This window comes from the organism of the source record quoted next, unplaced genomic scaffold (genome assembly GCF_019419815.1).
Source record: "Pyrus x bretschneideri cultivar Hongxiangsu unplaced genomic scaffold, Pyrus_bretschneideri_v1 Contig13, whole genome shotgun sequence".
Lineage (NCBI taxonomy): Eukaryota > Viridiplantae > Streptophyta > Magnoliopsida > Rosales > Rosaceae > Pyrus > Pyrus x bretschneideri.
The window spans coordinates 7850954-7863016 of record NW_025999424.1 but is presented as its reverse complement, the minus strand read 5'-3'; the positions used below and the strand labels follow the sequence as shown (position 1 = coordinate 7863016).

The 12063-nt window shown below is 35.7% G+C and overlaps 2 protein-coding genes across 4 annotated transcripts; one reads left to right on the top strand and one right to left on the bottom strand.

Annotated features, from left to right (window-relative positions):
- The first annotated feature begins 144 nt into the window (after positions 1 to 144).
- Positions 145 to 2632, top strand: LOC103935427 (exosome complex component RRP42). Of its 3 annotated transcripts, none has more exons than XM_009345192.3 (8): positions 145 to 372; positions 591 to 731; positions 837 to 893; positions 982 to 1074; positions 1382 to 1460; positions 1551 to 1675; positions 1986 to 2129; positions 2219 to 2632. In XM_009345192.3, the coding sequence occupies exons 2-8, from the start codon at positions 606 to 608 to the stop codon at positions 2456 to 2458; spliced, it is 864 nt and encodes a 287-aa protein (XP_009343467.2). In that variant the 5' UTR covers positions 145 to 372; positions 591 to 605; the 3' UTR covers positions 2459 to 2632. The 3 variants fall into 3 exon arrangements, with proteins under 3 accessions (XP_009343467.2, XP_048435223.1, XP_009343468.2); XM_048579266.1 differs by having other exon boundaries at positions 146 to 372; positions 625 to 731; XM_009345193.3 differs by having other exon boundaries at positions 146 to 372; positions 604 to 731.
- Positions 2633 to 3041: 409 nt separating this feature from the next.
- LOC103935428 (pentatricopeptide repeat-containing protein At4g26680, mitochondrial) lies at positions 3042 to 5057 on the bottom strand. Its single transcript, XM_009345194.3, is given in 3 exon segments — positions 3042 to 4207; positions 4209 to 4750; positions 4753 to 5057. Coding segments are annotated over 3 exon segments (1587 nt in total). The 5' UTR covers positions 4799 to 5057; the 3' UTR covers positions 3042 to 3208.
- Positions 5058 to 12063: the final 7006 nt, after the last annotated feature.

The window sequence follows — 12063 nt, the reverse complement described above, 5'->3', positions numbered from 1 at the left end:
TACTAATCTGACGGTTGAGAAAGATATACGCAGAGCATATAGAGTCCGTTGGATTTCGTATAGAACACGTGTCGATTATATAGAGCGTCTCCCGGGGGGAAATTTACCAGTGAAACCTCGTCGTTTTTAGAGGAAGCTGTTCCCGCTAAAAGAAAAAAAAAAAAAAAAAAAAAAAAAAAAAAGCGGTCAGTAAGTCGCTTGCAGGTGCGAAATTCGCCGATACCCTAATTTCAGATTTTGGAATCCCTAAACCCCAAGCCCTACAGCCTTTCCTCTGCATTTTCTCTCAGCCGCAGCAACGCCGCCGCCGCCACCGCCACCGCCTTCGCCTTCTGTCACTGATTAGGGCTTCGTCAGCATTGTCTCTGCTCGGTAATTATTGCTCTTTGCTTGTTAGTATTCGTTGAAAAGTTCACAATTTTTCATTCGAAGTTGCTGCCTTTACTTAGACCTAGTTGTTGACGTTGATTGAGAAAACTGTAGATTTTCTCTTTTGGCATACGAGCACTCAGATTGGTGCCCTTTTTTAATTATTTATAGACGTGATATATTGCTGCAGTAATTAGTTTTTTTTCTTGGTATTTATGAAGTTATTTATATCAGAAATGGTGGGACTATCCATAGGAGAAAAGCATTTTATACAGGGGGGCATTGCTCAGGACATTCGTTCTGATGGTCGAAAAAGATTGACGCCTCGGCCCATCAATGTCAAAACTGGAGTCATTTCCCAGGTTAATATCTGTCATATTTTTCACTAAAACTAGTGCATTTTTTTTGTGCAACATGAAATTTTACTTATTTAGTTATAATTGCCGTTCTTTGTGGCCGTTGCGCAGGCAAATGGTTCGGCAAGGGTCAGGATGGGGGCTACGGATGTCATTGCTAGTGTGAAGGTATTGTTATGGTGTTGATCTTAGGCTCATACTTTTACATGCTGTTGTTTGTAATATCATATTTGCTGGTAATTTTGACCGAGTGCAGGCTGAACTTGGAAGGCCTACTGCACTGCAACCTGACAAAGGAAAGGTCTTTATAAATGTCGATTGCAGTCCAACCGCAGCACCAATGTTTGAGGTTAACGCTTTGATCATCTTTTTTCTTCTAATGTTTTACTCTGTGAATTAAGGTTTCCTAGACATCTTGGTTTCTTCATGAGCCTGTAGACTGTGTGCTACTTTGTTTTTATTTTGAATTCACGCTCTGATAAAATACGAAGGCACTTTCTCTCAGTTTACGTTCATTGTTCATTAGGCAATCTGAAGTACTCCGTTTGGTGTATGAATTACTGGTCCATTCAAGAGGATGAACGTCTATTTTGCCTATGTAGGACCAAATGCGTTTATACTCATTGTCAAGCTGTTGTTTTTAAACATGTCTGCAGGGTAGAGGGGGTGAGGAGCTGTCAGCAGAACTCTCGGTGGCTCTTCAACATTGCCTCTTGGGTGGTAAAAGTGGATCTGGTCTGTGTTCTCTTTTGGCAATAGTTTCTCAGTGGAACGTATTTGAATCCAGCTGCAGAGTTAAAATATAGGTGCCTTTGTTTGTCTCAGGTGCTGGAATTGAAGTCTCCTCTCTGGTAGTTGTGGAAGGAAAGATCTGTTGGGATCTTTACGTTGACGGCCTTGTTGTCAGTTCAGATGGGAATCTTCTAGATGCCCTAGGTGCTGCTATAAAGGTACTTGAGAATTCTTTACACATTACTTACATAATCATTGAGCATAAATAAATCAGTAAATATGATTCTATCCCGATATTTCCTAGTTCAAGCTTAGTGCTCTTGCAAGCCAGTCTTTACAACAATTCGTATCTTGTAATGGCAGCAGGTATATTTTGACAACTGAGTCACTAAAGTGTTTGCACATCAAAATTTAGTGGCTAGCAAAAGAATTAAGAGTTACATTAGTGCACTTAATTGTTGTTTCTGTTTCCAAATAAAGTGAAGATAAAAAAAAAAACGAAAGAAAACGAAACTGATGTTCCCAAAGGCTGCTTTGAGCAATACAGGCATCCCAAGAGTAAATGTTGCAGCTGGTGCATCAGGGGATGAGCAACCGGAGGTTGATGTAAGCGACGAGGAGTTTCTGCAATTTGACACATCTAAGGTTCCTGTCATAGTTACATTAACAAAGGTGACAAAATTTAACCATCTCTTCTGTCCTTTGGCAAATCGCAAATGTTTTTTTTGCCCTGTACTGAATCATGTGCATATATTTTTCAGGTAGGTAAGCACTACATTGTGGATGCCACTTCAGAAGAGGAATCACAAATGAGCTCGGCTGTTTCAATTTCTGTCAATAGGCAAGGGCACATCTGCGGGTTGACCAAACGGGGTGGTGCAGGCCTAGATCCAAGCATCATTCTCGACATGGTATCCGTGGCAAAAACAGTTAGTGAGCAGCTGATAAACACGTTGGATTCTCAGATAGCTGCTGCTGAAGCTGGTGAAGATGAATCGTAACATAATTAGAATCTCTGATATATCTAAGTAGGTGGTTCGAGCAGGTCCTCGCTATATGAAATTTGTAATTCCAATACTTACACAGAGCTGATGAAAACATTTGATTTGTTGTACGCACATTTGGCACCTTAGGCTGTTAAAGAGTTAAGAGTTGTTGCTTTGAGAACTTTTGCATTCTGGGTCTCGATTAGATGATACCACATATTTTCATAGATAAAGCATACTGGGCATATGCAAATGTTCGACTTGCAGTTACACGATCGTTGTGCCACCTGAAGCAGAAACTCGAGAATCGGAAGAGTTTGGCCCAGATTTTCGAGGCAACAACACAAGAATGAATGATTTCGGAACACCACAAGAAGGAATGATCTGAACTTAATTGCCTTCCTTATTTCCTTTTGTAGCGGGACGTAACGAATGAGATTGGAAGTGGTGGAACTCACGTAACTTTCCAACGTTAGTATTGTATCTCAATTCTCAAGTGCGGTTTAAAAACCCGAATGATATTTGGCGACTGGAAAAAAACTCCAGGGGAAGAACTATTGCTGGGACACAGTCATGTACGGTTGCTCAACAATCGCACTTTGGACAAGAGTTTACGACTGATGGAAGCAAGAAGAGCGAAGAACAGAGAGTAGTTTAAAAATTAACATGTTTAATCGAAAACACTGCTGAACCTTTTCTTTCAAAGGTACAAACAGTATACAAATCTACATGTATCGAAAAGCAAAAATGTTCAGTTCTAACCCTCTAATCCAGAGTAGATAATTTCTTCGCCATATCAAAACCTTGAGGCATGAGTCGTCTAGCTTCCAACTTACCGCATACTGACTTTACCAATTCTTCTTTCCCACATCGGTGAAGTCCTAGACATAAATCAGATAAGATACCTGAATCCAGGGCAATAGATCTCTCTAACATTTCTTCCAAGACTTGGACTGCTCCCTCAAAATCTCTGTTACCGCAGAAGCTTGATATAAGTGTCTTCAAAGTTTGTTCATCAGGATGATGACCACTTCTTATCATGCTTTGGCATAACTGAAAGGCACGATCAGCATTCTTTCGGACACACTGTCCTACAATAAGGGCAGAAAAGGTTGAGGCATTCGGGACAAAGTGCTTTGCATCAAGTTCTTTAACCAGATATGCAGCTTTCTTTGTTTTACCCTCCTTGCAGAGTCCCAATATCAGCGCATTATAAGTCAGTATATCAGCATTTACTCGGTTCTTTGACATCTCCTCGAAAAGCCTAGTGCCCATCTCACTATTACCTGCCTGGCTGTACCCATTTATCAAACTATTGTAAGTTACTGTATTAGGAGCCACATTCGCAGCCTTCATCTCGCTAAAAACTCTATTTGCATCTTGTAGTTTTCCTGCCTTGCAAAACCCGTCAATAAGTGTGTTAAAAGTTACCACAGTAGGGTGCAATCCATTCTTCGCCATCAAGTTTTTGAACTTCAAAGCCGAACTCATAAGACCCTTATCACAGTGTCCTGCAATCAGTGTATTATACGACACCACACTAGGACTACAACCCATGCTCTCCATCTCCTTGAGCACCTCAACAGCGCTCTCTAATTTTCCCGATTTACAGTAAACAGCCATAACCATATTAAGAGTGTAAACATTGGGCGAAATCCTACAACGCTGCATTTCTCTATAGAACGCCAAAGCAACGTCCGCTCTATGCAAATCTAGCAGTGAGCTCAAATACGCATTGCAAGACTCAACCGTTGGGAAAAAACCAGTACTCCTTCATCCGGCAAAACATGTTTGTGGCATTCCTAAACTTCTTCAAATGCGCGAAAGTCTTGAACAGTGAATCAAAGACACGAGGAGAGGAGTCACACAACCGATACGAATACAGAATCGCCTCAAACAACTTGGAAGGCAAATCAATTGAGCCCGAAACAAGAATCTTCTTCGAAATAGACTCCGCGGATTTGAACTTCCTGTACTTGGTGAGAATGTGGAGAATCATGGAATGTGTTTCGAGGGTATGTGCATTCGGGTTTCGAGCAGCAACCCAATTGAAAAACTCAAGGGAAAGAACATAATCCTTCTGAATTTTCAGCAATATATGTTTAACTCTAAAAGCAGTTAGACCGGTCGATAAGGGATTAAGCTTAGCCCAATCCGAGTGAATCAGATGGCTGCTTACAACATTGACAAAATCAAGGTCCTGCCCTTTGGATTCAGGAATCGTTCTGTGGGGTATAGGGATCGGATTCCGATTCCTTTTCCCAAAACTCCCAGAAATTGTGGGGTTTGTAAAGGTGGGTTCTTTTGAATCGAATTGGGCAAACCCGAAAACTGACGAATTTGGAATTTGTACATCGAATTGAGTTTTCTGGAGTTTGAGTTCTTGGATCGATTAGAGAGTTCAAATCAACTTCTGATCTACTAACCTTGATGGAGGGGCAGAGGATGAAGAAAGTGGCGGGCAATGAGCTAGCTATCTGATTCACTGAGGCACTCGACAATTACAATCGTCGAGCAACAAGCGAGCACGGTTGTGCATTGATTCCCATGTCGAGCAGAAGCTACAGGAAGAAGGAACAGAAAAAACTGGTGTTTTGAGATTTGATTAATTTTGCCGGAGTAATGAATAATTTTGGGTTGCTTTGAAGGTTTTTTCCTTTTTAAAAAAAAATAATAATTAGTGACAAGCTATGGTTATTTATTCATTTCGAAGATTGGAAAGATTTATAGAAGTATTTTAGCATTTTCTTGGCTATAAGTTTGGCTTCCACACTAGCAGTAAGTTTCGAACTCGAGATCTCTAGTTTTTAGTTTTAAGGAAGTCTCATAATCGGGGTCGGTTTAGAGATTTTTGAGATCTGAGGCGACGCCAAAAAATATGCCCTCACTTTATATAAAAAAAATTATTTGTTTTCACACGTAAAACATTGATAAAATTATATTTTTAAAAAAATTCAAACTCAATAATTTAAAACATGGAATAACTAATTTATTTTGTATCGAAAAAAGGAAACAAAAAACTTCAGGCTTACAAGTTGATAGATTATGAGTTTTAAAGTGTTTTTTGTATAAATTGTGATGTATTTTTTCTTATTTACTAACCTCGTCAATATAAGACTAAAAAAAATTATAATGTTTTCGAGTCTTTAAGGATATGTATAAGTAATGAATGAACACTAAATTAAACATTTTGATAACAAGTAATATTATTTGCAAATTTGGTCTAAAAATTTATTCTACATGAGACTTGAATTGGAACATATGTTTAAAAATAGCAACTCACATAGCTACTAACTAGTAAATAAATTAAAAACCAAACAAAAATTTGTAAAAATTGAAGAAAAATAAACATGCACATAGCATTTCGAACTTAAGACCTTTCGTTAATTTTAAATAACAAAAACCACCGCTTCTAATTAAACTTCTTGATCATTTAGCCAAATTTTATAAATTTATACTATTATGAAAAGAAATTTGTAAAAATTGGAATGTAAATAAGCACACATGGTGTTTTGAACCTAAGACATCCTCATTAATTTTAAACAACAAAATCACCGGTTCTAGTTAATTTACTTTGTTACACATATGACAGTCAATATCAGCAATGCAGTTCATCCAATGATAAACCTAATCCGAGTCCTTAAGGTAAACTATATATTTTAAAACAATCATGAAAATATTAATTAATGGATTTTCAATCTAAATTAAGACGCGTTATTTACCAACCAATCAATATTTGGTATTTGTAGTTGGGGAAATTTTATTTAAACTCATGCAACTTTTTTCTACACTCAGCTTACTAACTACACCCATATTATTTTTAGCTAAACTTTCAATATCATTTTAAACCCAAATTTACTATCTAAATTACCCTCACAAACCCAATTCAATATGTAAATTTATCTTTACACCCATTTTCTAAAGACAAAAATCAAAATCAAAGCATATATTTTCTTCTTTGACGTTCTCTCCTTCCATCAAGTCTGTCGTATTTCCTTTCAAATTCTTCATGATCTAATAGAAATATAAATCGAAATCAAAAGAACTGGTGAGAATTGAGAAACTTCTTGTTCATTTGTACTAGGTGCCGGCCGTCAATTTGTGCAAGAGACCAAACATCTCTTCTCTGTTTGGTACTGAGAGTGCAGTACCATTTGGAGGGGGCGTGTACTCATTGGTTTAAGTTCTCTCATTCTCTTTCATATTTGGCGTGTTTACTTATAATGTATGGATGCAGAGCTACGTGGCCTTAAACGTGGCCTTAAATGATTTTGAAGGAGTAAAAAGAGTCTTGGAGGAAATGGAAACACAAGATGTAGAAAAATGCAGTTGGTCAACATATAGTAACCTGGCTACCATCTATGTAAACGCGGAGCTTTTTGACAAGGCAGAGCAAGCCCTCAAAAAGTCGGAAGAAATGACGAAACCCTGAAGCAACAAGAGCCGTACCATTTTTTTATTAGCATCCATGCCTGCACTTCTAATCTAGGTGAGGTCAAAGGGTGTGGAAAATGTTCACGTAGTCTTTCCCCGCTACAACCAATATAAGCTATCTTGCGATGCTTCAGACCCTTTGTAAGCTAAACCATATTTGAGGGATTGAAAGAATTGTTTGAGGAATGGGAGTCCATCTCCTTAAGACTTACATAGCTGCAGGAAAATCATATCTTGAGATGCGCCAACGATGGCACATCGAATTTTTTCTTTGAGTTCATAAAATAAAAATTCATAAATCAATTCATATCTTAGTTAGAGGATCAAAAACTTCAAAATCAATATCTATTTGTCAAAAAGAGCTTACTCTCTCTGAGAGCATCTTAGGATTTTAGCAAGAATAGAACGTAAGAGAAAAATTGCGTGAGAGTAATGGTTTGATTATTGAGAGTGGATTTATTGATACATTTTAGTTTTATTGTTAATTTTATCTTGTACTTTACAGTAATATACAATATGATAAAAAAGACACTTCACATTTAAAATTTAAATTGGGTGTAGAAAGAAGGTTATATGGATTCAAATAAAATTTCCCTTATATTGTGTGGGTGTGGGCCCCATGAGCCAGAAAAATTATAAAATACTTAAAATATCCACTTAGAAAATATTAAAATAATAAAATACCCAAACACTCAAATTTCATAAAACACATAGTTCTGTAATCTTTATCGTAGCTCCAAATTCGATTCCACTTACGTCTACGTGTTCGTATCGTCAAGTACTTCGAGGTTACGGTAAAATAATAGCTCGTACTCATCATGAAAAGATGGTCAACAAAAGTCAACAATCTTACCTCCAGGGCATTTTCGTTCAATCACTCTTTTAAAATTTATAAAATCGTAAAATTAGGGATGAGCTGTCAATAACCGTCCATTGTCTTTTACACTTTATTGTACTCACCCAATTTCATTTTTCAGATTTTCCTTTTTGAAAAGTGATCTTTTAGCGGATATAGAAAAAATGAACGGTTTAGATCGTTGATATGACATTCCAATACTTATGGTTAACTAAAATATGAGTTGATGTTATATAGTTTCTAGAGACTTTATAAACTTCGAGCTATATTTTCACTAATGGTAAAACTCTAAACATAATATCAATAATCCGAACCGTTCATCTTTTTGCATCCTCTAAGAGATCATGTTTTCAAAAAAGAAAATCCGAAAAAAAAAAAACAAAATTTGGTGAGACAAAATGGAGTGTAAATAAAAAGGGCAATCAACGGTTAAATTTAGATTTATAGTTTATGGATTATGGAAAATCTTAGTGAAAAAAACATCAATATAACTCTTGAAAATAATATATCAAGCCAAAGTTGCAAAACCATTTCCCTTGGTGATTGATGAAAATTGAAGGGTTTTATTGTAAAAAACATGCAAGGTTCCTCACCTTGAAATGCAACTCTCTTCATTTTGCACATCTTTGAACATTTGTATTTTGTAGTATGCACTAATGTCTTTTTTTTTTTTTTTTTTTTTTTTTTTTTTAAATGTTTTGAAGTAATATTTAAGTGACAATGTGGTATGTATATACTAACTTAGTATTATGTTTTACATTTTTTTGGGTCAAATTACATTTTTCATTTTCATTATTTATTGATTTAAGCATATTTTTCTTAACCGGTAACGGGTCGGGTTATATTACCTGATAATATTAACGAGTCAATTTCGAGTCGGGTCGTATTACCTGTTTATTTTAACTGGTGTTATATGACACGGGCCGTTAAGCTATCATGCACGACACAAAAACCATGCGAACATGAGGAACACGACACGAATGCTAGGTCTACTAAGGACCCATTTGCACCTTATAGTTTTACAACCTGGTGGTAAATTTACCAATTTCCAAGTATTATTAAAAATTAGTGTTTCTATTTCATCATTGACAACTTCTTTCCAAAAAATAGCATCAGATGAGGATAAAGCATCTTTCGAACTAAGTGAATTTTCCTCAACATTATAAAGAAAATAATCTAGGCCAAAGTCTTTTTAAATTCTAGCTCTTTTACCTCTTGGTTCAATCTCAATATTTTCTGCATCTTGAAAATTAGGAGTAGAAGAATAAGGTTCATATGAATTATTTTGTTGACCCCCACTATTTGTAGGTTTAAAAGGAAATTTTTCTTCATGGAAGATAACATCACCTAATTCTATAATAACATTATTTTCAATATCAAGAAATCTATAAGCTGTACTATTTAGAGCATATCCAAGAAAAGCACAAGTAGTAGCTTTGACACCCAATTTAGGCATTTTTGGATTAGTTAACCATACATAGGCTAAATAACCCCACAATCTTAAATATCCCAAATTTGGTTTCGTGTGTGACACCCTATCCAACACATAACAAGCAGTTAAAACAGCTTCACCCCAAAGATTAGAATGAGCACCCTGAATCAATTAGCATAACATTTGTCAAATAAATCAAAGTTCTATTTTTTTTCTTTCCGCTATGCCATAAATGTAGAAGAATATGGTAGTGTATTTCATGTATTATTCCTAAAGATTATACATAGGAATTAAACTCAAAAGACTCATAATCTCTCCCTCTATCACTCCGAAGTTTTTTTAATTTTTTTTCCTAGTTAATTTTCAACTTCAAGGAGGAACTCTTTAAATTTATTAAAAGCATCATTGTTATTTTTCATCAAATAAACATAAGTATATTTGGAATAATCATCAATAAAAGTGATAAAATATTTATTCCCCCCACGAGTTAAAATTCCTTCAAATTCACAAATGTCACTATGAATTATTCCAAAAATTCAGAATTTCTTTCAACATTTTTATGAGGCTTTTAATTATTTTAGCCTTACTGCAACTTTCACATATTTCAAAGGCTTTTTTTAACTATTTGAATTAAATTCAACTGCTCATGATTCCTACATATTTGCTATTTATATGATAAAAACGTGCATATGAAAAATTTAAAGAAGATAGCATATAAACTGAATAGAAGCTTTATTACCATTCTCAACATTCATCTTAAATATGCCATCACAAGCATAACCTTTGCCGTCAAATACACCCTTTTTGGTGATTACATATTGATCAATTTCCATGGTCTGTTTAAAACCAGCCTTATTAAGATCACTCGACATAAGATTTTTCCTCATAGAAGGAGTATGAAGTACATCTTTCAAAATTAAAGTCTTTCCAGAGGTATATTTGAGATCAACCTCACTACTTCCAAGCACTTGAGTTGTTTGTGAGTCACCAAGCATAATTGTCTTCGGCTCGTTATAAGGAGTATATTTTCTTAACCAACCTTTGTTAAAGCAAATATGCCTATTGGCTCCAGAATCTGGCCACCATCCTTCATCACTTGTAACCATGTTCACATCAATAATCATTGCAACAAATGGTTCTTGATAACATGAGCTTGATGATTCGGTTCACGTTCGGTATCTGCAAAATCGAGCAATATGCGCACTTTTGCCACAAACATAACAAGATGAAGGAGATTGTTGGTTCTTACTCATATAGCTTGGGTTTTCTTTATTTTGTTGGTAAGGTTTGCCAAATTTCTTCATATTTGTTTTTTTCTTAGGCTGAAACTGAACATTTTTAGGAAACTTATTTTTGGCATGTTATTGTTTGATGAGATTAGATTTACCTTGGTAGAATTACCATTATTCTCTTGCATAAGAACATCTTGTCCTCTTGCCTCTTCGTCTACACGGATGCATGTAATCAAGGTCTCCAAGTAAATCTCCTTTGCTTGTGACACGTTTTTTTTGGAACTCTCTCCATGAAGGCGGTAATTTGTCTATGATACCAGCTACAATGAGATTGTCACCAATCTTGACACCTTTGGATGTGACTTTCGCTACAATCATTTGGAAATTTTGGACTTGCTCCGCAACTGATTTCCCATCCATCATTTGGTAACGAAAAAAACGGCTTGCTGCATATTTCTTTGCACCTGCCTTCTCAATGTCATATTTACTCTACAAAGCTTTCCATATCTTCTTTACAAAAGACTAAGTGGTACTGTGGTATCATAATAATAAAAATGATCAGCAAGGCAATTCAAGAGATAAAACCGACACTGGTACTCATTTTTTTCATGTTGTTGGACTTATTATCTTCATGGTCATAGAGCTCATCTCATTCATGTTCTCTGTACTCTCTTTGTTTGGATTTTTATCGGTCAAAACGTAGGTAACTTTGAGAAGATTGAGATGGAAAGGGACTTTCCCCTTCCACATTTTGAAGTGAGCTCCCTTGAAACGGAATGGCTTGTTGAGATCCCCAACATTGTCGAACGGCTTCTCAGGTATAGGTTCTATGATATTAAATCTTTTCAAAATTGTTGGAAAAATCACAAAAAAATTGTAATATCCTTCTAAGAAGCATGTAGACAATTAGGCTAAGGCACGAGTATCTCACTCTCTTTAAGGAGATTTAAGTCCATTGCGGTTTGACAAAAGTTCATGAACCGGTGCAGCAGTATATCTCTTGACTTGTCTTCTCCAGAAACAGCCCAACTAAATTGAGTTTGACTCAAATCTTTCTGCACAAAAAGAGAATAGTCCAAAGCTCCACCACAAAAACACCATTCTTTGGCCAGTAAGTAAAAGATAGAAAGTATGGAGAAATAAAGATTGTAGTTGTGAGGAAATTGGTAGTGGGATCATAAATAAAAAGATAATGGGAAAAGAGAATTGTTATTGGCACTCTAAAAATCTCATTCTACACTCCAAACTTTCTATATTTGGAAAGAAAAATACACTTGTGAGGAGTGTAAAATGAGATTTTTGGAGTGCCAATAACACTTCTCATGGGAAAAATGCAAATAATTATATGTTTATTATCACCCTTAGGTGAATAAGGTGATAAACACAAATTAACAAAAATAAAAGTTACAAGAGGTACAAAAGATGCAAGGCTAAAGACTCCATCTTAATTTCCCACTAACCACAAATAATGAAAAATATACTTACTTTTTTACTGACAACCAAATAATGACAATTATAATTAATTTAATTTAAAAATAAACCAACATATATATTTCGTCCTAGTGAGAAGAATGTACATAGAGCAATTAAATCCTAAATTTTTTGCAACAAGTTTATCTTACAGAACCGACTGCGAGTCAGAAGGGAGGAGGGGTCAAGTTTGAAC